Consider the following 27,576-nt stretch of genomic DNA (forward strand, 5'->3'; position numbering starts at 1 on the left):
TTTAAAAAAATTTTGTATTCAAGACGGGGGACGAGACTGGGGGTGCGACGGGGGAGAGGGGAGGGGATGGCTGAGATGGCTGGGTGGGGGCGGGGAGGGGAGGGGATGGCTGGGGGGAGGGAGGAGGGGAAAAAATTAAAAATTAAAAGTTTTAATTTTTTTAAGAATTTTTTTATTTAAAAGTTTTTAAAAATATTATTATTTTTTAAATGTGGGTAAAAAGACGAAAATACCCCTGCCACGTCAGCATATAACCGTGATTTAACAGAAAAACTAACGGAGGTACTATTTTGACACAAAATGAAAGTTGAGGTATTTTTTGTCAAATTTTTAAAGTTGGGGTACTAAATTGAAAATCAGTGTATAATTGAGGTATTAAAATGTAATTTGCTCTTAAACTAATTAATCTTCGTTTGTATAAACGTCCAAATAGAAAGGCAGTCAATGTGATATTCCTTTGTGGACTGTAGCATATTAATTAATGTATGCCTTCACATGGGCTCTTTTTTGTTAAATGATACAACAATATGATTCTCATCAATCACATTAGTAAGTTGTTGTGGGTTGCTGCCAAATATACATTTTGATTAATGCATGGTGATTGGTGGTTGTGGGTATGTATGTTCAAATTCAATCTTTGGCAGTATCATGATATCAATATTGCATTAATGACCTTAATTCTTGGATTAATTGCAGGTAAGGGTGAGCTCATGACATGTTCAAAAGAGTGAAACTCAGAGTTGTTCCACGCTGTTCTTGGTGGGCTAGGGCAATTTGGAATCATCACTAGGGCTAGAATTGCTCTTGAACCAGCACCCCAAAGGGTATCTCTCTCTAGCTCTTCTCACTCTCTATGTATATTAATTTTAAACTTGCACTTAAATATTGTTTCAAATATATGGGTTTGGCAGTGGGACACATACTTTTGTGCAAAAAAAATTTCTAGTATTTGTTAGTGAAAAACCTAAAAAGCAAGGAATAATGACCTAAAAAGCAAGGGAGGGATGGGGGATGATGGGTCATGGGTCCACTAAATGGACCTTTTTCCACATTTTTTTTATATCATCCTCTCTCCCTTTTATCATTACTTTCCCACTTCTTTGGTCATCTCCCACCTTTTTTTCATTTCCTATCATTTTTAGTAACTTCGACTTTATTATATACTTCACAAAATCATCTTAATTCGACATCGGAAGCATTTTTAGTGTAATTTCTAAGTTTGCACTGAAAATCTGAAACCTGACAACAATATTCCTCTCTTGCATGCCTATGTTTTTCACTTGCCCTTATATTCCTTGTGACTTTGCTCTAACTGGAAATTATCGGGATAATATTAAGGTATTTGTGAGCTTGATTTTTAGTTAATGAAGTTGTGCACTTATGTTTTATATGTGCTATCTTGAAATCACAATACACCTAATTGGGCATATTCTTTATTTTTTTTCTTTCTACTGGACTGTTTGCATTTTGGGTTGAATTTTATTTTTAATTAGTACTCCATTTTTGCCTTGTTTTAGTGGGAGCGGAGGAAGGACAACACTTATACCCAAGAAGCTAGATATCAATGAAGTCCGGGCTAAATGGGCAAACTGTGTGGGGCAGTATATGTAGACTAATGTTGGATTATTGCATATATGACACCTTCTTGACTTGATTTTGTAGGCCATGTGTTTAGTTAGACTAGCTTGGAGTATATATATGATTGATTACTTTGTTAGATTAGCTTGGGGATATTAATGATTGATAGGCTAGCTTTGCTGGATAATACTTTTGATATATGACAACAATTTGGTAGATTAGATTGATGCTTGATATTTTGGAAAGGCATATATGGAGGGTTTTTGTGTATGGCATGGTTGGTTTTGTAAATGGAATTGGGTTAAGGCATATATACAATTACTACCTTGAAATATCTTATATTATTTGGTACTTTATAAATTCCAATTTTTTATTATTGTCAATGGTATTTTGTAAATGTATAATTTATTAGGAATGTTAATTATGAAGGGAATCAATTTGGAACAATGGTTGTACCAAAACAATCTATCTCATCAGATTGTGCATCTTTGTTTATAATTGCATTGTGGTCAAAGACAATTGGGAGCTTCTTAAAACAGATGTAAACAGACACATTATATAACAGTTTTTCGATCAAAAACGTGGTCTATACCCTTAACTTACAATTGTTCAATATCAGAAACCATTGTCTAATCCATAAGCATACCATACAAACCTTAAAAAGCCATTGTGCTAAATGCCTTCATACAATAGTTTCTAACTCAAAACCGATGTACCAAATAAGTATATACAACGGTTATATGGTTAAAACCTGATGTTTTTAATGCATTCATACAACGGTTTCATGTAAACACCGTAGTATGTAAACACCGTTGTATGAAAGACCTATAGACATGGCAGTATACCTATTTTCAATAGCCTACACAACGGTTATTATCAATAAATCGTTGTCTTCATGGGTATTTCACCTTGTGTTTGTATCTAAAATAATTGTAAAACTCATGCTTTACATAAGGTAACCGTTGCTTGATATATATCTACACATCGGTTTTTACATATAAACCGATGTGTAGGTTGGCACTCAACAACGGTATCCACCAAATCATTGATTTTAAGGGTGTATATACTAGATAACCGTTGTGTAGGTGCACCAGGACAACGGTTTTTATCCGTTGTCTATTGAGGTATGAATAGACATCGGTCGATTAGACGACGGTAAATTAGAAACTCACACAACGGTTAAAATCCGTCGTCTGATTGCTATTTTGTAGTAGTGCCTATATGGCTATATTAGTATACTCTATAGTCTATAGTCTATACCCTATGCCATATTAGTATATTACATATATATTATAAGTATAATAGTTTATACTTGGCCAAAAAAAAAAAGTATAATAGTTTATACTTTATACTTTATACTTTATACTATATATTATATAAAATAAACTATATAAAGTTATAAATTATATACTATATAAAGTTAGTAAAGTTATAAACTATATATTTATATAAATCATATGGTATTATAAGCTATATACTATATAAACTTTAAATTATAAAGTATATAAACTATATACTAAGCATATTAATGTAATAATAATACATATAAATAGAGGAAATTACAGATTTGGTCCACTTATTTTATACCTAGTTCAATTTTGGTCCACGATCTTTTTTAAGTTCTGTTTTGGTCCACTAATTGTTTCATTTGTTCAATAAAGGTCCAGATTTGTGACTTTAAATCTTTTGGGTTGTGTTTTCTTCAATTATAATTGAAGTATAAGTTATATTTCATCATTTCTTAGTCATAAAAACAAATTTGGAGTATTATAATCTAAAGGGATTACTACCATTTTGCTCCCCAGACTATTACACTTGTATCAGTTTGCTCCCCAGACTTCTAATTTGGAAAATTAAGGACTCTGACTTTTTCAATTTTGCCAATTGAGGTTCTTTTGTCAATTTACACATTTTTTATCCAAATCTTTGAGGGCAAAATGGTCCCTTCCAATTAGATCTTATCATTTTTTCCTCATGCATCATTTTTTCTCTTTTATTTCTTGCTAAATTTTGCTTGATCATCTCGAAATTTTAGATGAAAAATGTATAAATTGACGGAATAACCTTAATTGGCAAAATTGAAAAAGTCAGGGTCCTTAATTTTCCAAATTAAAAGTCTGGGGAGCAAACTGATACATGTGTAATAGTCTGGGGAGCAAAATGACATTAATCCCTAATCTAAAAGAATTGAGATTTGGTGAAATTTGAAAAATTGGCAGTTTTGGGTACCCTACTTTAGGGTCAATTATCTTGAGTTTTAGAACTCCAATTTGAATGATCTTTATATGGTTGTAAAGAAGAAATGCATAGCTTTAAAACAAATATATATTTGCTGAATTTGGGTGAGATTTGATAGGGTAAAAAACAGGCCAAATTTGAGAAAACAAATCTGGACCTTTATTGAACAAGTGAAACAATTAGTGGACCAAAACAGAACTTAAAAAAGATTGTGGACCAAAATTGAACTAGGTATAAAATAACTGGACTAAATCTGTAATTTCCTCCATATAAATATATATAGGGATTAATGTCATTTTGCTCCCCAGACTATTACACATGTATCAGTTTGCTCCCCAGACTTCTAATTTGGAAAATTAAGGACCCTGACTTTTTCAATTTTGCCAATTAAGGTTATTTCGTCAATTTATACATTTTTCATCTAAAATGTCGAGATGATCAAGCAAAATTTAGCAAGAAATAAAAGAGGAAAAATGATGCATGAGGAAAAAATGATAAGATCTAATTGGAAGGGACCATTTTGCCCTCAAAGATTTGGATAAAAAATGTGTAAATTGACAAAAGAACCTCAATTGGCCAAATTGAAAAAGTCAGAGTCCTTAATTTTCCAAATTAGAAGTCTGGGGAGCAAACTGATACAAGTGTAATAGTCGGGGGAGCAAAATGGTATTAATCCCATATATATAACCATATACTAACCATATTAAATTATTAATGTAATAATATTACATATAAATATATATAACTAAATTTCGGTAATTGTTTCGGATTTTTCGATATATATTTCGATTTTTTCAGTAATAATCGATTCGGTTAATTTCTTTCGGTCATAATTTTCGGTAATCGGTCGGTTTACCAACCAAACCAACTTTTTCGTAAATTTTCAGTTTTGGATTTTCGATTTACCAAACCAAAAAATTTCGATCGATTCAGTAAATACTAAACGAATGGGCAGCCTTAGTCGGGATCGAGTATCTTTGGCAGGGAGTGGGGTTTTGGTCAGCTTTGTGGGCTTTTGTTCGTTCAAGGACTTAGTCTTTTGTCCATTAACCTAGATTAATTGGGAAACAACTGTAAGATAACCATTTTGTTTTGTTCGGGTTTCTTTTTCTGGTGTAGTTTCTTTTCTCTTTGGCTGGTGTGCTTTGTTTTGGACTCCTTGTCCACAGTTTCTGTATCATTTTTAAGAGGAGTAATAAAAGTTGTTTCTTTTAAGGAAGAAAATTAAGAAAAATAAAAACATACCTCTTGTCTCAATTTTGAAGCTATATTCTCCTCCTTAATCAGATTGTCCTCATCAATCTCCATATGATGCAATCGAACAATAGCACGAAACATACAGCTTCCATCTCGATCCCATTACCTATGTGCAACATTTGGGAGTAATTATCTAATTATTGTTGGACAACCCAATAAAATAATCATTTATAATTCAAAGAGAGATGTGCAGCTCACTAATAATATCATAATCAGTGCAAAGCTTGTTTCCTTCAAGATTATCCTCTGAAGGCTCGTCTGGAGGAGGTGGAGCTTGTATATGAATATTTGCGATCTGTGTGTGCTCTCTTGACAATTGTGTCTCCTCAACTATTTGGGACACCTCAACAATGTCCCCTTCCGTATGAAATTTGTCATATCATCCACATGGAATAAATATTCAAGAACATGGCAAAAACCATAGTGTTTGCAATATGGGGAATGAATGGGCACCATACTAGATTGGGGGAAATTATGACAATTCAAAATTTAAACAGGCAGGGGCAAACACAAAGACATTAATACTCATTTCAAACCCAAAATTAAAAATAATCAATGCATCGTAGCGATTCACCTCTCAATCCTATTCGGAAGATCTGCAACAGTTTGCCCAAAATCAAAGCGTGGAGATAAGTACATGTCTTCCACTTGAGCTGGATGGCATAAGTTAGCAGCTTAGTAAATAGGTGAATTTGCGATAAACCCAAAAAATGGAATTGTACTCTAAATATCACTTAACTACTAAACCCAAAAAATTTAAATTGTTAAGAAATGAGCAAACAATGTATATTTACTTATTTCATATTCTAGGAGATTTGTCCACTTCTATTGCTCACTACTCAAAAACATCGCATTACAGACTAAATTCTTCCATCGATAAAGGTCCCAATTATCTTACTAACAATATTATTGTCAATGGATTTCATTGGAAAAATAATGATTTTCGATTTTGCCAATCGTCAGTAGAGATGGCGTGGCTAAAAGTCACAAACCATTGGCAATCATGAAAACACAGTATTGTGAGAAGAAAATTTTTAGTGACAAATAACAATCCGTAAAGACATTTTCCAACGGTTTTGAGCCACTGTTGGCAAAAAAATCGGTCGATGATAGCCCTTTTTTGTTAGTGGCTCTAAAGACTTGTGAGCTTAATGGTAATTCTATTTTGTAGCTACATATAGACTTAACAAAAAATTTGGGTCTTGTTGCAATAGGCAACTAGTTTATAGCCACCAATACTTCTTCAAAATTAGCTACCAATACTCAGATTGTAGAGATGTCTCCATCAACACTCAGTAATCACCAATAGCCAAACTCAGTCTTAAGGAGTTTTCACCAAATGGTAGTCAAGAATTGTTTTACGGGGAGAAGACTTATGTTATCCCGGGATGGCTTATTGCTCAAAGTCTCTAAAAAGATATGGTACAATAACATTTCTAATTTGCCTTTTTTGGAGAGACTATTACTAATTTGCGTTAAAGAAAACCCACAAAATTCTTTGCCATACCCCACTTGAATTTTTCTGCCGAGTATTCCAACTTTTACTCTTTATTATGTAAAAAAAATTTTACAAAAACAACCCAACCACCTCCACCTAATCCAACACACCCCCCCTCCCTACCACTTAGCTACCGTATCGGTTGGCCAGCCTCACCTGGTGGGAGGGAGGGATGAGGAGAGGGTGGGGGTAGTTGGGTTTCACTTTTTTTCTTAATAATTAGAGGCAAAGAAAGAAGGTTAGTCTACTCGAGTTCTTCAACTGCTATGGCTACTCAAGGACAAGGTTAGTTGTTCAAGTTCAGTGTTTACTATGCATATGATCATTTAGTCTATCATTGTGAATTAACATAGCCTCCTCTAGTTACAAACATCTAAATTGAGACCTTCCACATGCAGAAGGGAGGCTGTGGACCAATGCTACAGGACAGTGATCAACATGTGATGATGTGAATGTAGCTAGTGCCACATATCGCATGATATGTTCACTTTTGAGCACTCAAAAGCTGTCAAACTCACACTATATTCAAATGGCAGAAAAAAAAAATTGCTAATGGATTTTTTTTCTTTTTTTAATAATGTGGTGGTGAAAACTTGAAAAGAAAACTTAGTCTAAGCAAGAACAGGCCTGAACCTAGCTAGCCACACTCAGGAATGCTATTTTGCGATGTTTTTGGCTGCACATATAGGATACAACCAATTAATATATAGTACTACTTCTGCTAATTAATGAATTTGATGAAAATTCGATGGAAATTGAAAAAAATGTCTTTGGACTGTGACGAAAATTAGTAACATAGAAAAAACGGTTAAATCACAAGGACTAAATGCACAATTTAGTTAAATTCTTATGTGTGGTCTTTCTAAAATTAACATGCACAAACCCTCTATATAAAGAGGCAAAGTCACCATAAAACGATAGCTCTTGTGGAATGAAAGTCAACCAGAAACTCCAATGCTTTACGGAACACATGAGAAACCTGGACAGCTGCCATCTTCCAACTGGGCCATCAAATGTTGAATATCCATGACAATCAATTAATTTGAGACACCAAGGTGTGTGGGCTCTCAATCAGTTCCACGAGTTGCATGCATGTAATCCTTTCTTTGGGAGAAAATTGTAGTAAACTTTTTCATTAAAAAGAGTATTATTACACTCATCAAATTTGTATATTAAATCTATGAATAATAATAAAGCTGTAATATTCTTGTTTATTCAAATAGAACTCACTCTAATTCTCATAGATTTATTTCTAAAAAGGGTGAAAACTGATATATTTACTCCCAATCATTTGACAAACAAATTTTAGTACCTACAAAGCCTACAATATTATTGGTTTGGAAAAAGAGATAATGTATTTTGACTAGCTTGAACAAAAAGAAAAGGCAATAATGTGTTTTTTTGTGGATGAAACTTTCCAGTAGAAGAAGCAAATTTATCTCGAGATATCAATTCTTTTTGGAATTATTACTCTCAAGTCCACTCTGTGTGGAATCTAGCTACAACCGACTAATTAAAGATCGAGCTATCAGCTATATATGTTGACAAAACTTGTATACATACAAGCTGGCTTCGCATTCTCACCCACAAAAGATAATAGAAAGAGAAGCTTCCGCATTTGTGTGGGACCATGATCCCACCAATACATCTAACATAACCCAACTCCACATGAGAAATGAATTTTGTATGTGACGTTCCAGAAAAACTTATTATTTATCAAAAAGTGTGCAAATCGGTTATGTGTGCTAGGTTAATTCAGAGAAGACAAACAAAGCAAGCATTGATCAAAAACTGAAGCACATACAAGAGGAGGCTTTTCTGCTTTTCTTTTTGTACTAATTAAATGACACTGTGATATTTCAGAGAAGCATATGCAAGCAGCTCCTTATTACTTTCAATTATGGTCATGTCTTCCTCTTTCAAACTCAAACAGGCTTCTATGCCATCCCCATCTATTATATCCATCAATACAATCATATTGCTGAGCTCCATACTCTGACTCATCCAAGATGGCTTTCCCCATCCAAACTTGGCTGCGTAGAAGGGAAACCTGCACCAACTGCTGCAACTATAGATGTCTATATCATCCTTTCTTGTCTGGTTCCTATTCTCTTTGAACTTTTCGCATATATCCTCCACACTATCTCCCTCATTACCATAATTGTCCTTAAATTCCTCAATGCCCTGCCTCAATTTAGTAACCAAGCTTTAGGGTACATCATCGACTTCAGTACTTTCTAAACCTGTCTTTGCTAAATAGAACCCCACAAAATTCCCCAGTATGTTTTTCTCGGCCAAGGGTCGCAGTGGCACCAGTATTTTCCGCATGTTAACTACTTGACACCACGCGGATGGCCTTATTGAACCCGAGTTTGATCTTGATGCTTCCGTTGCACATTTCCAAATGAGCGCTGACACTGCTTCAACGCGTGTGGGGTTTGGCACGGTGGCACAGGCAGCTTTGGACTTGAGAGCAGCAATCTTTGAGGCATCAAATATAAATCTCCTTGTTATAACCTTTGGTTTTACAGCAAATTCCACGGAAGTAGTTGGGGGTGAATTTGGGAAATCCAGTGATGGCGGGAAAGGAGAAGTTGCAGCACCATACTCTGCAGCAGGAAGCAGCGCATGATCAGTAGTGGTGCCAAGGGCAATTGCAGCCCAGGTATTAATGAATGTGCTGAGCGTAGATGCATCAGCGAGCTTATGTGAAATGCTGACTCCAATTGTGATTAATTCCACCACATTCAAAGAAGGTGGCTTGCACTAGTAGAAGATGTCCTGTGACTGCTTGTGTGCAACCTGGATCGGTTGGAAGCAATTGGCTCAGCATCTCAACATCAGGATTGTCCAAACTCTTGGATATGGGACAGTTCACTCTGGCTTCAATAAATGCAGCCCCTTGGTCATTGCAAGAGATTGAAACATTGTATTGGAATTTTCCTGCAAATGGATAAAAGTGAGTGAGGGTTTCAGATAATGATGTTTTTAGAAGCTTGGATCTTTTAGCAACCAAAGAATGGTGATCAATGACCTCACTACTGCTATCACTGGGATAGAAGAGAAGTAGTGGGACATATATTTCACGCATAAGCTGGTCAAAAAAAGAGAGGTTAGAGCTTCTAAGGTGGTGAGGAGTTGGAGAGGAAGGTCTAATTGTTTCCTCCTGAATGATTTCAACCTTGATCTCTGAAACCATCTTGCTCGGTCAATTGAGTTTCATACTGTTACAATTATCTGAAATTATTGACATGTAATTTCAATAATTATCCGCCCACTTGGGGTGGATAAATCCCATATCTCAGTTAAGAGATAAGGATGGCAGATGAGGATTGTGGTCTTTGAATTTGAATTCAAACAGAGACCCAATCTCACCATAACTCTCTCTCTAGGAAACCATAAGAAAAGAAGAAAGTCTGATGGTAGACTTATATATAAAAACTCTCGTTCATATACTCTAGGGATACAGTAACTCAACCTTAGACAATTCACCAAAAGAGTCTGGGAGCTTTGGGATCGTGGAAATCTTGGGATCTGACTTTCATAGCAAATCCCTTACCTTGGAGACACAAGAACGTGCACAGAAGTTGTGATTTGCGTTTCCACAGCAGCTGGGTAGATTACTGCACGTCGAGGCCGTAACATCGAGGTGGTTACACTAATTCAAGACGCTTCCGCACAGTAAGTAATCTGAACTGCAGTTTGGTTTCCAATTGGCATTTGATTTCCAATTGACATTTAACTGCTTAGTAATTGCCATATGAGATGTCAACTGTTACATTACGGAATGTAAATTACTGCATTGATATAAATAATTCTAACACATACCAAAGACCCTCAACATAAATAGTTAAATACACAGATATTTGAACATAAAGGACAGCTCGTGTGCAATGGTCAACCTTTATTCAGTTTATTGCATTGTCCAAATAGTATGCCATAGTATACAACGGCATTAAGCAGTATACTAATTGTATTTTGGCACAACTTAATTGGAAAAACATGTTTATTTGTTTCTTTGTTGTTGGCCAAAGTATCCACACAACCGCTTCTGTGAAATCAAAGTCAAGCTTGTTCATGAGTTTATTGTATTATCCAAATAGTTTACCATATGAAAACAAGAAAATTGGGCTAAAAGCCCAAGAGAGAATAGACAATAGGCAGTAAAGAAAAACCAAATGCCTAGCAAAGAATGGTCAATAGTCTAATGGTATGCATTTATTGAAAAAGATGAGAGGGGGGGGGGGGGGGGGTTGGCGTTGTGACGTCCCAAACTCCCGGGCTGGAAGATTCGGGTACGTTACAGCACCACACTGACCATTCAGCCCTAAATGGAACTACCAAGCTCGGCAACTCGCATCTAGAACCAAACAATCAATGTAAGTTTGAGTTTAAAAGAAAAATATTGGGTTGAATCAAAATGCAAATTACACAGCGGAATAAATAAATCAAATACTTTGATTAAAAATCAACCTCCAAGATTACATAAATAAATAGTAACCTTGTACAACTGTTTCGAATATTAATAAGCTGAAGTCAATACAAACCACTCTTTACAAAATAAAAGAGAAAACCATTTCTGGATTATCAATTGCCACATCTTCTCCATGCTGCTTCCTCAGTCTTACTTAACCTGCAAAACCAACCGCTGCACCGTTGAATGGTGCACCGGGTTAAAGAATAAATCCGATAAACTTTCACAAGCTCGTATGGGTGAAGCGACTTACACCCAACCACAAACAGACAGTGACTACAAGTCACTCACAAACACACATCTCCAAGTGTTCCTAGACCAAACATGATACCGAAACTTACCACTAACTCAGCTAAGTAAGAACTAAGCCGAAAACAAACATCTCCAACAATCATTCTTATTAAAGCGTTCATGTGCTTAACAAAGCACTAACCACCAAATCAACACAACGGCCGATCCACTTTGGCCAATCACCAACATCAACAATCTCACGATCAATCCAACGTAAAAATGAACTGGTAGAGAAAGTGACCATCTCTGATTGTAAACATGGCCACTTGCTACACATACTTTATGTACATTTGTACGATCTAACAACAACCACGTACAATGGCCCACAGTAATGTTTGAGCTACATGCCACATCATACAATCACACTGGTATCTCAACCTACCCAATTCACTTATTATTCTCAGGTCGTGTTAAACCACAATATCTTGACCTGCCGGTACATTGATCAAAAACAGAGGGCTAGGTTGGAAGTTGTAAGTTGTGAGGAGCTGGAGAGGATTGGATGGTCTAATTTGGATTGTTGCAAATGGGGAAACCACATTTTAATTTTAATTTAAGGCTCAAACACATTTAATCCTAGCATTTCCTTAATTACACATGCATCTCTGCTTGTGGAATATACAGCTAGGATCTGCCACTAGTCACAACCCAGCATCTCCTACGTACAGCATCAGATATTGATCCTTGCCACCCCTTTACTAATATAATGAAAGCACCCTGACTTTTCATTTTATTAATGGTATAAAATGAGTGTACAAGCATCAGAACAAAGAGAGGTCGTCAAAAGCCCAGCATAGAATTGATCTAGTAAAAAACACATGAGGCTTTATTATACAGAAAAAACACACACACTGACACACACAAGAGACATTTTGTTTTTTTGGTACTAAATGATAGTTGGATTCATAGAAGCATAAGCAAGCAGGTCCTTATTGGTTTCAATTATGGCCATGTCTTCTTCTTTGAAGGCCAAAGACGCTTCTATGCCCACACCATCTCTACTATCAATCAATAAAAATGTATGCTTGAATGGTGCCCTAGGAGCCCACATCCATAATGGCTTTCCCCATCCAAAATTAGCTCCATAGAAGGAAAACCTGCACCAACTTGTACATCTATAGTTGTCTATATCACCCCTTTCCATAAGGTTCCCATACTCCTTGAGGCTTTCACATAGATCTTCCCCACTAACTCTATTAGCATAGTGTTCTTTGATTTCCTCAATGCCTTTCCTGAGTTTAGCAACCAAGCTTTGAACATCCTCTTCACTTTCTTCAGTCTTTGCTGCAAAGTACCCCACAATATTTCCCAGTAAGTTTTCTGCCAAGGGCTGCCCCAATCTTTTACGCAGGTTCACTGTTTGACACCACACGGATGGCCTTACAGAACCAAAGTTTGATCTCGATGCTTCCATTGCACATTTCCAAATGAGCGCCGACACTACTTCAACGCGTGTGGGGTTTGGCACGGTGGCACTGGCAGCTTTGGACTTGAGAGCAGCAATCTTCGAGGCATCAAACACAAATCTCCTTGTTCTGACCTTTGATTCAACAATTTCCAAGGCGGTAGTTGGGCCTGAGTTGAGGACTTCTAGTGGTGGGAAAAGAGAAGCTGCAGCCCCAAATTCTGCCGCAGGAAGCACTACATGATGATCAGTAGTAGTGGAAGCAAGGGCAATCGAAGCCCAGCTAGTGATGAATGTGCTGAGTGTAAACCCATCAGTGATCTTATGTGAAATGCTGACCCCAATTGCCATTCCACCACATTCAAACAAGTTGGCCTGGACAAGTAGAAGATAGCCTGCCTCTGTTTGTGTGGATTTTGCATCAGTTGCAAGGAATTGTTTTAGCATCCCAAGATCTGGATTGTCCAAAATCTTGGATATGGGACAGTTGACTCGGGCTTCGATAAATTGAACCCCATGGTCATTGCAACAGATTGAAACATTATGTTGGTAACTTCCTGCTAAAGGATAGAAGTGAGTGATGGCTTCAGATAATGATGTTTTTAGAAGCTTGGATCTCTCAGCAACCAATGAATGGTGATCGCTTTCCTCACTAGTGCTATTTCTGGGATAGAAGAGAAGTAGTGGGACATAATTTTCAGGGATAAGTTGATCAAAAGCAGAGAGGTTATAACTTCTAAGCTGGTGAGGAGTTGGAGAGGATGGTCTAATTGTTTCCTTCTGAATGACTTCAATTCTGATATCAGAAGCCATCCTCTTGCTCTTGCTCCCTGCTTGAATTCCATTACAAAGGCGACCCTCCATATAAAGACTCACAAGGAAAACTCCTGCGCCATGAAAGTCAAACTTCTGTTTGATTATTTTAAATGTGTATACTAATTGGGTTTGACAAATGTTCACAAGACTTGGACCTAAGAGGTTCATCATTACTTAACATGCACGCATATATGACAGGACCCAAAAACATAAATAATAAGAGATATATAATTACACGCTTAGTCAACTTATTATTTCATAATTCCCGTGTTGGTTCACAAATTTTTGTAAGTGCCAAATGAGTCCATGAATTAACTGAAGTTTACCACCTTAATCCATTCCGTCAAAATATCTCAGATGGACGTCAAGTTTGGTCACATAGGGAGCACATGGAAGTGCATAAGGGAGAGGAGGGGACATGAAATCATTGATTTGCCCCTCCATGTGCGCCCCCACGTGACAAAACTTAACACACGTTTGGGGTATTTTGACGGAATGGACTAAGGTGCATGGTAAACATCAGGTAATTCGTGGACTCATTTGGCACTTAAAAAAATTCGTAAACCAACACGGGAATTATGAAATAATAAGTAAACCAACCATGTATTATCTCTAAATAATAAATAGGGGTCTGGTCATCTCCATTCATAATACTTGTTTAAGTAGTAGATATATTGTTTGAAGAAAATGACATTTTACTTTTCTAATTTTTAATAGGTCTGGTTAGCTTGATTATTTGTTTACCATTGTTTAATGCCAAAAGGAATCTTTTATACTTATATTCCTTTCATACTGTGCTAGAGTTGATTCATGTTCACACCTCAAATTGTAATAATAATAATAATAATGAGAAAAGCTCAAATAAGTTTAGCTCCAACTGCAAGGAGCCTCATTATTTGGATTGGAGCACTGTGTTTGTGTTTATTTGAATTGATGGCATTGGCAGCCATTGCTGGTCTTCAATTTGCAGTAGACTTAGGCCTTCATGATGTTATACTGGAGATGGATGCTGCAGAGGCGGTAATGTATGTTAATGACCCAACTTTCTATTTCACGAAGGATGGAGTCCTCGTTGATCCAGACTAATGTAATGAAAGCACCAGACTTCAATTTATTTGTACCGAAAAACACACACACACACACACACACACACACACACACACACACACACACACACACACACACATACACACACACACACACACACACACACACAAGAGTCCTTTTTCTTTTAGGTACTAAATGATAGTTGGATTCAGAGAAGCATACGCAAGCAGCTCCTTATTGGTTTCAATTATGGCCATGTCTTCTTCTTTGAAGGTCAAAGATGCTTTTATACCATCACCATCTCTACTATCAATCAATAGAATTATATGCTTGAATTGTGCACTAGGAGCACACACCCATGAAGGCTTTCCCCATCCAAAATTAGCTTCATAGAAGGAAAACCTGCACCAACTTGTACATTGATAATTGTTTATATCACCCCTTTTCATAAGGTTCCCATACTCCTTGATCCTTTCATATAGATCTTGCTCTTGCTCTTGCTCCCTGCTTGGCTTGCATTACAATGACGACCCTTCATTTAAAGACTCGGATTTAACTCACAAGGATAACTTCTGCGAGATAAAAGCCAAACTTCTGTTTGATTATTTTAAATGTGTATAATAATTAGGTTTGATCACAAGATTTGAACCAAGAGGTTGATCATTAGTTAACATGAACACATATATGACAGGAGCCACAAACATAAATAATAAATAGGTCAGTGTCATACATAAATACTTGCTTAAGTAGTATTGTTTGAAGAATATGACATTTTAACTTTCTAAGTTTTAATAGGTCTGGTTAGCTTAATTATCTGTTTACCTTTGTTTTATGCCAAAAGGAATCTTTGATACTTATATTCCTTTTATATTGTGCTATAGTTAATTCATGTTCACACCTCAAATTGTCATAATAATGAGAAAGGCTCAAATAAGTTTAACTCCAACTGCAAGGAGCCTCATAATTTGGATTGGAACACTGTGTTTGTGTCTATTTGAATGGATGGCATTGGCAACCATTGTTGGTCTTCAATTTGCAGCTGGCTTAGGCCTTCATGATGTTATATTGGAGATAGATGCTGCAGAGGCAGTAAATTATGTTGATGACCCATCTTTCTGTTTGGCGACGGATGGAGTCTACATTGATAAAATTCTAACTCTTACTCTCCAAAATGAAAAGAAAGTTGCTGGTATATATGTTTGCAGATGGAGAAAGAACATTTTAATTTTAAACTTAATCCTAGCAGTTCCTTGATTATAAATCACTGCTTGTGGAATACATAGCTAGGATCTGCCACTATACCCTGCATCTACTAGAGCATCAGATTGATCCTTGCCACCCCTTTACTAATGTAATGAAAGCACGTACCGGACTTTAATTTATTTGTACAAACTGAGTGTACAAGCATCAAAACAATGAGAGATCATCAAAGGTCCAGCATAACATTTGATCTAGTAAGAAACACAAGAGGCATTGTTCTTTTGGGTACTAAATGATAGTTGGATTAAGACAAGCATATGCAAGCAGCTCCTTATTGGTTTCAATTATGGCCATGTCTTCTTCTTTGAAAGTCAAAGACGCTTCTATGCCATCACCATATCTACTATCAATCAATATAATCATATGCTTGAAATGTAGACTTGGAACAGTCACCCATGATGGCTTTCCCCATCCAAGATTGGCTCCATAGAAGGAAAACCTGCACCAACTGGTGCAATTATAGTTGTCTATATCACCCCTTTTCATGAGGTTCCCAAATTCCGTGAAGATTTCACATACATCACCCCCACTTACTCCATTAGCATAATGTTCTTTGAATTCCTCAATGCCTTCCTGAGTTTAGCAACCAAGCTCTGAACATCTACTTCACTTTCTTCATCAGTCTTTCCTGCAAAGAACCCCACAAGATTTCCCAATAAGTTCTCTGCCAAGGGCTGGCCCAGTTTTTTCCGCATGTCCACCAGTTGACACCACGCAGATGGCCTCACGGAACCCAAGTTTGATCTTGATGCTTCCATTGCACATTTCCAAATGAGCGCGGACACTGCTTCAACGCGTGTGGGGTTTGGCACGGTGGCACTGGCAGCTTTGGACTTGAGAGCAGCAATCTTTGAGGCATCAAACACAAACCTCCTTGTTAGAACCTTTGCTCTTACAAATTCCACAGCTGTAGTTGGGGGTGAGTTGAGGAATTCTACTGGTGGGAAAAGAGAAGCTGCAGCCCCAAAATCTGCAGCAGCAGGAGGTGGTTCATGATGATCAGTAGTAGTGGAGGCAAGGGCAATGGAAGCCCAGCTATTGATGAATGTGCTGAGTGTAAACCCATCAGTGATCTTATGTGAAATGCTGACCCCAATTGCCAATCCACCACATTCAAACAAGTTGGCCTGGACAAGTAGAAGATGGCCTGCCTCTGCTTGTGTGGATTGGATATCAGTTGGAAGCAATTGCTTTAGCATCCCAAGGTCTGGCTTGTCCAAAATCTTGGATATGGGCCAGTTGACTCTGGCTTCAATAAATGCAGCCCCATGGTCATTGCAACAGATTGAAACATTATATTAGTAACTTCCTGCTAAAGGATAGAAGTGAGTGAGGGCTTCAGATAGTGATGTTTGTAGAAGCTTGGATCTGTCAGCAACCAAAGAATGATGATCCAGGACCTCACTATTTCTGGGATAGAAGAGAAGAAGTGGGACATAAATTTCAGGAGTAAGCTGATCAAAAACAGAGAGGTTGGTAATTTTAAGGTGATCAGGAGTTGGAGAGGATGGTCTAATTGTAACCTCTTGTATGATTTCAACTTTGATCTCAGGACCCATCTCAGAACCCATCTTGATCTTGCTTGCTTCAACACTTACTGAGTTTCATGATAAAGACCCTGCATATAAAGAAACAAAGTTCCCACACAAGGACAGCCCCCTTGCGCAATGAAGTTTATTCTATTTGGCTTATTGTCTAAATTATACATTATGTATCACTATGCATTTTTTAGATTGGGATCATCCAAATAATTTTATTACTTAACTCTCTTGAATTGTTTTGTTTAGTATGTATTCGCTATGCAGATGGTTTGTTTGGTTCTTTTTGTTCCATTTCATTTGTGCGAGCTAAAAGCATGTTTCACATTCACACTTCAAATTAGAAAAGCCACATATAACTCCAACTTGTCCCACCAAATGATAATAAAATAAGAAGAAGAAAAGTCACACCATTAGCACATTCATTTACTCCCATAAAATAATATTACTAGCAATTATGAAGTTATGAACATTATGCATGTGTCCATTCCAGACGCTATAATATTTTTTTTCTCTTAACTTCTTTCCCACACTCTCATCTCTCCCTTGTCATGACAGCTACTTCAAATTTATTTACAGTTAAAAACTAAAAATCATCAATCAAATATATCCAGAAATATCATAATCATAGCTCACGTCAAACAATTATTTATTCCCAGATGAATAGTTGGGAATTGAGGTGTTTTCTTTGAGATATTCTATTTATACTTGTTTTAAAGGGTGTTTGATAAAATGTCTTAAAGAGACTACTTCATCACGTTCGCATCTCCTAGCTTGAAGACAATTTTATGGCTCCGCCTGTTACCCAGGTTTCAAAAAATGCAGCCCCATGATCATTGCAACGAAAAAACTTTTATGGGACATTTTTGAGTGCGGTGGAATGGCAATTGGGTCGAGCTAGCAATTCACAAAGGTTGCTGATGCATCCACAGTCTGCACATTCGTCAATATATTGTTGGGCCACAACAGCCATTCGCTTCTAGAATTTGGTGCTGCATCGCTTTTTCCACCGCTAGATATCTCTAACTCACAGCCAGCAGCCAAGGCAGTCGTCAAAGAGAATTGCCAAACAATGTTTTCGATTAAGATTCTAACTAAAGACTAAGAAATTTCTGTGGTCAGACTTTGACTAGGGGCTGGACTAATAAAAAAAAAAAATGAAATTAGGGGGTGGCAACTGTGGTCAAACAGGCAGGGGGTTTGCACTAGAAACGTATATCTTTTTTTAATTGGTGAACACTAGAAAAGTATTTCATTGGATAATTTCAAACCTAATGTACGTGTACGTACGTATGTTATATTCCATATTCATGTACAATTATGTTGGTATAAATAGGACAATTCACAACTATTGTTTACATAATCTCTAGACGTATATAGATAGAGATTAGAGTACCTAAAGATAGCCACAGAAATGATCAAGGTAGAAATCATTGAGAGGCAAACAATCAAACCATCCTCTCCAACTCCTCATCGCCTTAGAAGTTTTAAGCTCTCTATTTTCGATCAGATCATTGCTGCTGAAGCTTACATCCCACTCCTCCTCTTCTATCCCAATCCTACGTACTACTTCTAGTAAGTTCACTGCTCAAGCTACCCACCATGCCATGGCCAACAAATTTAGATGTCAGCATCTAATAGACTCATTAGCCAAAACTCTCACTCACTTCTACCCTTTAGCAGGAAGATCAATTAAAGGTAATAATGTCATGATCGAATGCAACGATGATGGAGCCGAATTTGTCCAAGCACAAGTCAATTGTTTCTTATCAGAGATTTTGGAACACACCCAGATGCCAAAATGTTGAAACGTTTCCTTCCAATTGAAGTCAAGTCTAGAGACCCAGCAGGCACAAGTCCACTGGTGCTTGTACAAGGCAACATGTTTGAGTGTGGTGGAATGGCAATTGGGTTGAACATTTCACATAAGGTTGTTGATGCCTCCACCCTATGCACGTTCATCAATTGTTGGGCCCAAATAACCCTTCACTACCCCAAAGATATTGATCAGCTAAGGCTTCCTGAATTTGGTGCTGCATCTCGTTTTCCACCAATATAAGAGCAATTTGTCTAGTGACTTTAATACCATATTGAATATTTATCCTAAAAATATAAGCTATTAGGTGCAAAAATTCAGTAAATACTTATGGCTTTAATAGACACTTTGCCTATCCAATATGAGACTGATCAGTACGTTTACCTAAATAATACAGGGATCCTACTTGCTCCCCATATCGTTTGTTTTTTTTAACTGTTTTTCTTATTCAAATATATGACACCAAATTAACATAAATACATAATATAGTATAGATAAAACTGACCACACATCATACTACATCGCAACAATATTAAATTATGAAATAATACTATTAAATATAATGGCTCGTTTGACACTGCTTTTAGAACTGCCAAAAATGCTTTCAAATTAGTAAAAACATTTTTTGTTGTATTTGGCAAAAATGAATAAAAACGCTTTTAAGAAGTTTTTTGAGAAACACATGTCAGGTGCTTCCTGAGGAAGCACTTCCAAATGCTTTTGCATGAACCACTTAAAAATTTTTATAAAAATTTGTTTGTGCTTCTTAGCAGTTAGAAGTGCTTTTAAGAAGCAGTGTCAAACGAGCCCTAAAACCCATAACAAAATTAGATTATAAAATTTGAAATATAGTTATAAATATGTATTATATAATATATTTTTATAAATTAACCTGGATTATCAAGGTAATTAAGGCCCGCGGGATTAGAAGAGCCGACAAATTTTGTCATCCCTAACTAACTGGGATTATCTTGGTCAACTTATATGCTACATTAAGTTTAACTTATAACTTAATTATAGGGTAAAAAATTAAGCACTTAAAATGTTTATACCGCAAATTTTTTTAAATTTTTTTATATCAAAACATTTGAAAAAGTTTAATATATGAATGTCATGTAAGGTAAGAAAAAAAAAAAAATTGAAATAGCATCTTCTAAAATTCACCCTTTTCCACATCGATCACTTGAATTAAAACGTGGGATGACTAGCGCTTCTGCTAAACCCTACCTACACTATGGGATGACTAGGGGATTTAAACTTAAAATGTTTATACCTCAACTTTTTTTTGTTTTGTTTTTGTTTTTATTTCTTATATCAAAACATTTGACAAGAGTCTAATACATGAATGTAATATAAGTTAAGAGAAAAAATTGAGAAAAGAAAATTGGAACAAATAGCATCTTCTAAAATTCACTCTTTTCGCACTCTTCTTCTTCACTAAACATATGGATGGATATTTGGTCTCTTATGGTGCCGGGGAAAATTAAAATATTTTTGTGGAGATGCTGCATGTCATGAGATCATTCCTTGTAATGCAAATTTATTCCGGAGAACCATTCAACCTTCCCCTCGCTGCTCGCGTTGTGGTGGTGCTGTGGAAACTACACTATATGCTATATGGAGCTGCCCCTTTGCCCAGCGGTTTGGCAATTCTCAACGCTAAGTGAGGTGTTGGAGCTCTATTTCGACGAGCGGTTTGAGGTCGGTTTTCTATCGGTATGCAATGGTGGTGCTATCGGCTAGGGAAAAAAATTATTTTGCTTTCCTTTGTAAGGGTTTATGGAATGCCAGGAACAACTATGTACGTCATGCAGGAGATAGTCGAAAATGGTGAGGGGCTTTTTAACAGGATGATGCAGTTTTCGAAGGAGTACGAGCATGCAAACCATGCATTACCTCCCCAATGACTAGTGATGGCTGTGTCGAACAAGTTGATCTTAAAGACATTTTGGAGAGCTTCACCAGCGCTCGATGCCACTTTAATTAGGCGGCGTGAGTCTAATCAAGTTGCTCATTCTTTAGCTAATCATGGTTGTAATTAATATTTGGTTAGATATGGATTTCGGCCCTCGTTGGCTCGGTTCAATTCTTGTATGAGGATTCTCAATCTTGAATAAAAAAATAAAAATAAAAATAATCACCATTTTCCACAAGACTTGTTTTAAAATCCAGCAAAAAACAAGATTTTTTAAAAAATACTTTTCTGAAACTTAAAAAATAAAATAAAAACTTAAATAAAGCAATCGAGATCCAAGGCAGACAGTGGAGGCCGGTCATGACCTCCAAAAATTTTTAATTAAAAACTGAATTAAATAAATTAGACGGGTAAGAATGCTCGATCTGAAGATTGTTTTTGGGGTGTGGGGTGTAGTGATGAGATGTTTGGGGGTGAGAATAGTAACATTCTAATCCATATATACTCTCAGAACTCAGAAGTAAACGAATATTTATCATTCAAACACAAATGATACAATGTTCAATAATAAATACTGAAGAAATAACTCTAAGAAATAGATAAATATGAATTAATATAAATAATCTAGAAAAACAAAAAAAACTTATAAATTTAGAGAGCCAAAGCGACCCAAATAGACAACCCACTCAAAATGACCCGAACCCCATACTTCGAATCCGAACCCGAGGAATCATCACTAGACGGACCCTGCGCACTATCTGGTGAAAGACTCGCTGGCGCCGGACTTGGTGGGCTACTGCTTGATGGGAACACCGCCGGAGCCGAACTCGAAGGAATGCCTGCTGAAGACTCAGGGGTTGCCGCTATCTCCGGACTCTCTGCAACTGGCGGAGCCCCGACTGGAGTTGTTGCCGGTGTACTCACCGGAGTCGTAGCCGGAGTGGAAGCAGTAGGCGGAGTGGTCGCCGGGGATTGAACCGGAGAAGACCCATTTGCGGACGGGCTTGCCGCTGGAGAAACCGGCGCCGGAGGAGGACTTGCTGGAGAGATGGTCGGTGTGACCGCCGCTGGAGAAATTGTCGGAGAGATTTTGGGAGAAGCGGTAGGCGGAGACAGAGTCGGAGGCTTCGAAGGGGGTGCCGGAGAAGTTTCCGGAGAAGCGGTGGGAGGAGAAGTCGGGGGAGAGGGTGGCGGCAGCTGTTTTGTAGTGGGTGAAGGAGCAGGCGCATTGGCTGCTTGTACCACATGGGAATGTGACACACAGAGAACAAAAATAGAAAGTACAATAAGTTTATGCATCTTTGGAAATCTCAAATCTCAAATCTTTGTGGAAGGTTGAAACACAAGTAAGTTTGGGTTGTTGATGATTGTTGTTGACGCTTGTGGAGGGGGGGTTTGTGGTTCTGAGAGAGTGATGAGGAATGAATGAATTTATAGGGGAAGAGACAGTTTGGGCTTTTGAAAGTAAAACGTTGTGAGTGTTAGGAAATTAATAAATTTGTTTAAGGGGAAATGAGAAAAGTGACCGTTGGGATGGTGGGGTGCGGTGTCACTGGCTATAACGGGTAAAGTAGCCGTTACTTGGAACGACATCACTGGCTGGTCCGGTTAACTTGTCGTGGAATGAGTGTACGACTCGACTACTGTGTGATTTCACTGATTTGGTTGAAATTGGTTATGAGACTGGTCCTGGTTTTCTTTGTGCACTTTGACTGTTGCACTTATCCAGGCTTTCTTCGTTCAATCTCAAGAGTACAACTACCTTGAATAATTTTTTTTAGGGCAATTACAAAAGACTTCATGGAACTATAGGACGTATTTCAACTTAGTACCTGATCTATAAAATCTTTCAAACAGGTACTCAAATTATAAACCTAACCAATACTCTACCCTTTGGCCTCTTTTGTATGTATAACAAATAATATTACTATATCCTAAAATAGAAAACAATATTACTTTTTAGTTATGGTCAAAAATGCTTCGCTCATGATTTAGGCTTAGATTTGATCCATAGCATCACTTAATCTGTGCGAGAAGGGGCGTGCCACCAAGTAATGGGTCATACTTGGAATGATTGTGAAAATAATTAAAATAGAATAAAACAAAAAAAAAAAAAAAAATCAAATGACTGTGGTTGGCTCTTTTTATGCATGGGCATTCCAGGACTTAAATGCTAAAAGCTTTGCTTAAGTCAAGATGTGTTCATATTGTAATTCATATTAAATAAAATGAGCAACTAAACTAAATACTATGGAGATCTAGATCTGACAATGGTATCGGTTGAAATATCAAGCCATAAATGAAGACCACAAAATTCAAATAAAAAGAAAAGGAAGTAAAGCCAAAATAAACCCTTAATGATTAGAAAATTAATTGCTTCCTTGATTCATTCTTCAATTGAAGGAATACATTTAATTTCAATAAATAAATGCAAGGGAAAGAGTAATAAATATAGCTGTTAAATGTGCAATAACAAACGAAGTTGCAATAGATGAAATAAGATCAAATCGTTAAGAGTAATAAAAGGCAAACAAAACGAATGATTCAATTCATCTTGCAGAGAATTTTCAGAGGCTGGTCTGGGTTTTTGTGTACGAGTTGCTGGAGAGATTGTGGGACCATGAAATATTTTAGCATAGACCATGGTTTATTCTAGCATGGGACCTATCCATTCTCATAAAGAAATGAGGGGACCTATCCATTCTCATGGGTCCATTGGAAAATGCATGAAATATAGGACCCATGATGTCAGAAGAACACGACCTATGTTTTGAGAGACCTACAAGTTATGAATGTTGTGAGACCAAAGATAAATTCTACATGGGACCTATGTCACATATTTGGAGTGGGTCCGGAGAAATTAGAGAAAGGCATAGGGCCCCTAGATATTACATAAATGGGGGATGCCTTGACTTAGATGATGGGACCTATGCTCTTATAAATACGATGAGACCAATAGATAAGGTTCTATTACCTATAACAAAGGAGGTGCCTTGACTCAAACAATAGGACCCATACTTGTGGAAGTCTAAAAGGGTCCCATGGACAAGGCGCCATCATCAACAACACCGGGGGTATGAACACCATAAAATGGGAGGACCCATTGAGCACAGAGCAAGGGGAACAATCTTCACATGCATCTAGGAGGGCCGGATGCTTCCAAACATATGGACACACCCAAATCCATGGAACCATCCGAACCCATAGATTCCTTCAAGCTCACGGATGGGTCCATGTTCCTATCCAAACTCACGGACGCTTCCAATTGCAAGCTCACGAAGGTATTACTATACAAGCCACGACTAAAGGGACCTAAGAACTTCATGTTCTACTAGGAAACCAACTTTCATACGAATTAAATGGCTTGAATCCTCTCCAAACAAGGATTCAAGTATAGGAGTTCAATCCAATATGGATTATACTTCCCGGTGATTACAAGTTTAAATCAACTTACAATCCTAAGGCCATAGGGATTACATCATCTCCTATAAATAGACTATCATAAGATCATTCAAAGGTAAGTAATTTCAAAGCTCTAAGCCAATGCTTTGAGTTGATAATTGATCTTGTTTTCTAACTTGACCGTCGGAGAGCCTTTGGCCGGCACCATACCGGTGCCCCCTTACCTCCGAAGGTTTTCTATGTTTTCAGGACCGAAGATTTCTGGACTCAAGCTACTTGGAGATTTTGTGTTACAACAATTGGTGCTTTCATTGAGAGCCGAACTCAAGAACTTTTCGCTTCGAGTGACTCTCAAATTTATTCTACTGAAAGAGTGTAATCTAGCTCTTGATAAAAGGCGATATTTTCGCAATCTTACAATCTACGAAGACCCAAGAATAGGAAAAAAAACACAAATACCATCAAACGATGGGACCTGTGTAATTTTACTGCCAACGAACCTAGGAGACCTCGAGTTGCATGGTTCTACCCAAAATCACAATGGGTTGTCACCCTCTTGTTCCTATGGAGGACCATAAAAAAGATAAGAATCATGATTTTACAACATTCAATATTATTTTTGCTATTGTCATGCTAACGAGCTCATATTGCGATTGAATTCTGAATTACCATTCAAAGTTAAAGATTTACTAATTAATCTTCTCATAATATTTTTGATGTGGATAGAAAAGTCATATTGGTGGACCCATACAATATGTTTTATGGAAGGGACCATGACATCGCTGGGGGCACTTTCTAAGCTTAAAGACCAACCTTCGAGTTGCGGACCTATTGAGTATAGCTAACGATATCGTCAGATCTGTCCGGTGCCACAATTCCAAAAATGTTGGGTTAAGCCCATAGCTTGTTTGATGTAAGGTCTCATACCAATATAAAAGTTAGGAATTATATAATTCAAGAACAAAAGGAGCGAGAATGTGGACCGTCATCATGCGGATCCATCATCATGTCGGCTCATCAACATTCAGAATCGTCTGTATTCGGACCTATAAGACTTTGAGTTGCACAGCCCTACCCAAACTCGGAATGGGTCCGCTCTCTTGCTTCGATGAAGGACCATCAAAAAGATAAGAATTGTGATTTTACCTTCAATATTATTTTTACTCTTATTGCAATTAAATTCTCAAATTCATCATTCAAAGTTGACGATTTACTAAACTTCTCATAATATTCTTGATGTGGGTAGAAAAACCATATTGGTGAACCCATACAATATGCTTTATGGAAGGGATCGTGACATCGCTGGGGGCACTTTCTAAGCATAAGGACCAACCTCGCTCCAAGTCGCGGACCTATTGCGTATAGCTAATGATATCGCCGGATCCATCTGGTGTCACATATCCGCCAAGTACCCTCCGAAATTTCAGGAGTGCAATACGAGGGACCCCCACTGAAAGGTCCGAACCTGAACGTAGGTGGCGATAGAAAAACGATACCGCCCCTTTCACATCGCTCTCTACCTAGGAATTCATAGTCCCGGCTTGATTCCACCTCTTCATCACATGCTTCTAACGGACCTTTGAAAAACAAGGACTTATTGGTATGCGGACCTATCCGTATGCGGCTCTATCCGTATGCGGCTCTATCATGATGCGGCTCTATCCCGATGCGAACTTTTCCAATGGACCCATATTCGAACGGTCCGACTTAGGATCCATTAACTTATCTTGACACTTCTCAACTCGGGGATCACCCACTCGTGCTCCTACGCATTAAGGACTTCTTCGATAATATTTTCACTCATCATTTGGTCATTCAAAAGGAAAATGCTAAGGTTATTACCACTCATTCTTATATCATGTTTAAATTATTTCTTGAAACTGACACTTGTTAGGAAAACATCCAAGCAATTTGCAAATTGAAACGGACCGTTGTGAAAAGCAATGCTGGAGTCAAAACAAAATATTGATAGGTCCTAAAAGTGATACCACCACTCTTCCATAAAAGTAAAGGACCGTCAAAGTGATGACAGTCATAGGAAAGGGTCCTTACTCAATTTCAAAGATGCACAGGATCGTGAGTGATAAAGGGTGGAACACTGCCAATCTTCAAAATGTTACACGGGTCTTCACCCAAATAGTTTAGAAACATGGGTTTTCGCCCATATGATTCAAACAAAACATGGGTTCTCATCCGCGCGATGTCAAATGATTTAAACATCCGACTAAGATATAAATCATGGGTCCTGCCCAAGACAACATGAAATATAGACTTTTTCCAAAATAATGCAAAGGTAGAGGTCTTTACCCCAAAAGCACGAAGAGCAAGGGTCCTCACCTCAAAAGTGCGAAACATGGATCTATCCAAAAAGCGCAAAACAATGGTCCGCACCATATTTGTTGAAAACGGGGGACCTTCCTAAAAACTTCATCACTCATAAGGGTTCTAATTCAAAAAAGACCTCAAATTGGCGGTACAATCATCACCTCCTATAGCGGTACTAACCATCTATGCACATCGCGATAACAAAAACCAAGGGTCCTCACCTAAGCGTGACACAAGGTCTAGAGGAATAAACTCTAGGCCCGTACCACGAATTTGTAATGTGAAGCCTCACCAACATGAGGGTGTTGCTTCACTCTACATGCAAGTAACATGAAGCCTCGTCCCATACTACAAAAATGTTACACAGACTCCGACCAATTTATTCAATGTATCATAGTTCCTCCAACTATATTGCATTTGGTCTTAGCTGTAAACAAATTTGGTTGTTTCATCTCGCCTAGTGCTTGCTTGTAGACCCACATGGGGCAAGTGGAGGCTAGCTGGATACACAAATTTATGGTACCATGACATCTAAGTCCATACTACATCTAAGAGGTCCTTGTTCCGCGGGTCATAGGCCTCACTGACCCAGGAACCGCCGACCAAAAGGGTGTTCTAAAGGCAAAACGCCTTCTTGGAATATTTACACCCATTCAAGTACCCCACTTGGGGGCAAAAGTTATGACTATCGGTCCGAACTCATTAGGAAAAGGTCC

The 27,576-nt window shown here is 37.6% G+C and overlaps 3 protein-coding genes and 2 pseudogenes across 3 annotated transcripts; 1 reads left to right on the forward strand and 4 right to left on the reverse strand.

Moving 5' to 3' along the window:
• Positions 1-8,410: 8,410 nt before the first annotated feature.
• LOC147299659 (akuammiline synthase 1-like) lies at positions 8,411-9,770 on the reverse strand (annotated as a pseudogene).
• A 2,414-nt stretch (positions 9,771-12,184) lies between these two features.
• LOC147299660 (BAHD acyltransferase At5g47980-like) lies at positions 12,185-13,560 on the reverse strand. Its single transcript, XM_086227961.1, has one exon. The coding sequence runs from the start codon at positions 13,552-13,554 to the stop codon at positions 12,223-12,225; it is 1,332 nt and encodes a 443-aa protein (XP_086084087.1). The 5' UTR covers positions 13,555-13,560; the 3' UTR covers positions 12,185-12,222.
• Positions 13,561-16,092: 2,532 nt separating this feature from the next.
• Positions 16,093-17,435, reverse strand: LOC147299661 (BAHD acyltransferase At5g47980 pseudogene; annotated as a pseudogene).
• Positions 17,436-18,810: 1,375 nt separating this feature from the next.
• LOC147299662 (salutaridinol 7-O-acetyltransferase-like) lies at positions 18,811-19,461 on the forward strand. The gene is given in 3 exon segments (XM_086231616.1): positions 18,811-18,962; positions 18,964-19,186; positions 19,189-19,461. Coding segments are annotated over 3 exon segments (642 nt in total). The 5' UTR covers positions 18,811-18,816.
• Positions 19,462-21,701: 2,240 nt separating this feature from the next.
• LOC147299663 (uncharacterized) lies at positions 21,702-22,500 on the reverse strand. The gene has a single exon (XM_086229753.1). The coding sequence runs from the start codon at positions 22,430-22,432 to the stop codon at positions 21,785-21,787; it is 648 nt and encodes a 215-aa protein (XP_086085879.1). The 5' UTR covers positions 22,433-22,500; the 3' UTR covers positions 21,702-21,784.
• Between the last annotated feature and the right edge of the window lie 5,076 nt (positions 22,501-27,576).

The sequence above is a fragment of the Dryas octopetala genome, chromosome 1 (assembly GCF_963921425.1).
Source record: "Dryas octopetala chromosome 1, drDryOcto1.1, whole genome shotgun sequence".
Classification (NCBI taxonomy): Eukaryota; Viridiplantae; Streptophyta; class Magnoliopsida; order Rosales; family Rosaceae; genus Dryas; species Dryas octopetala.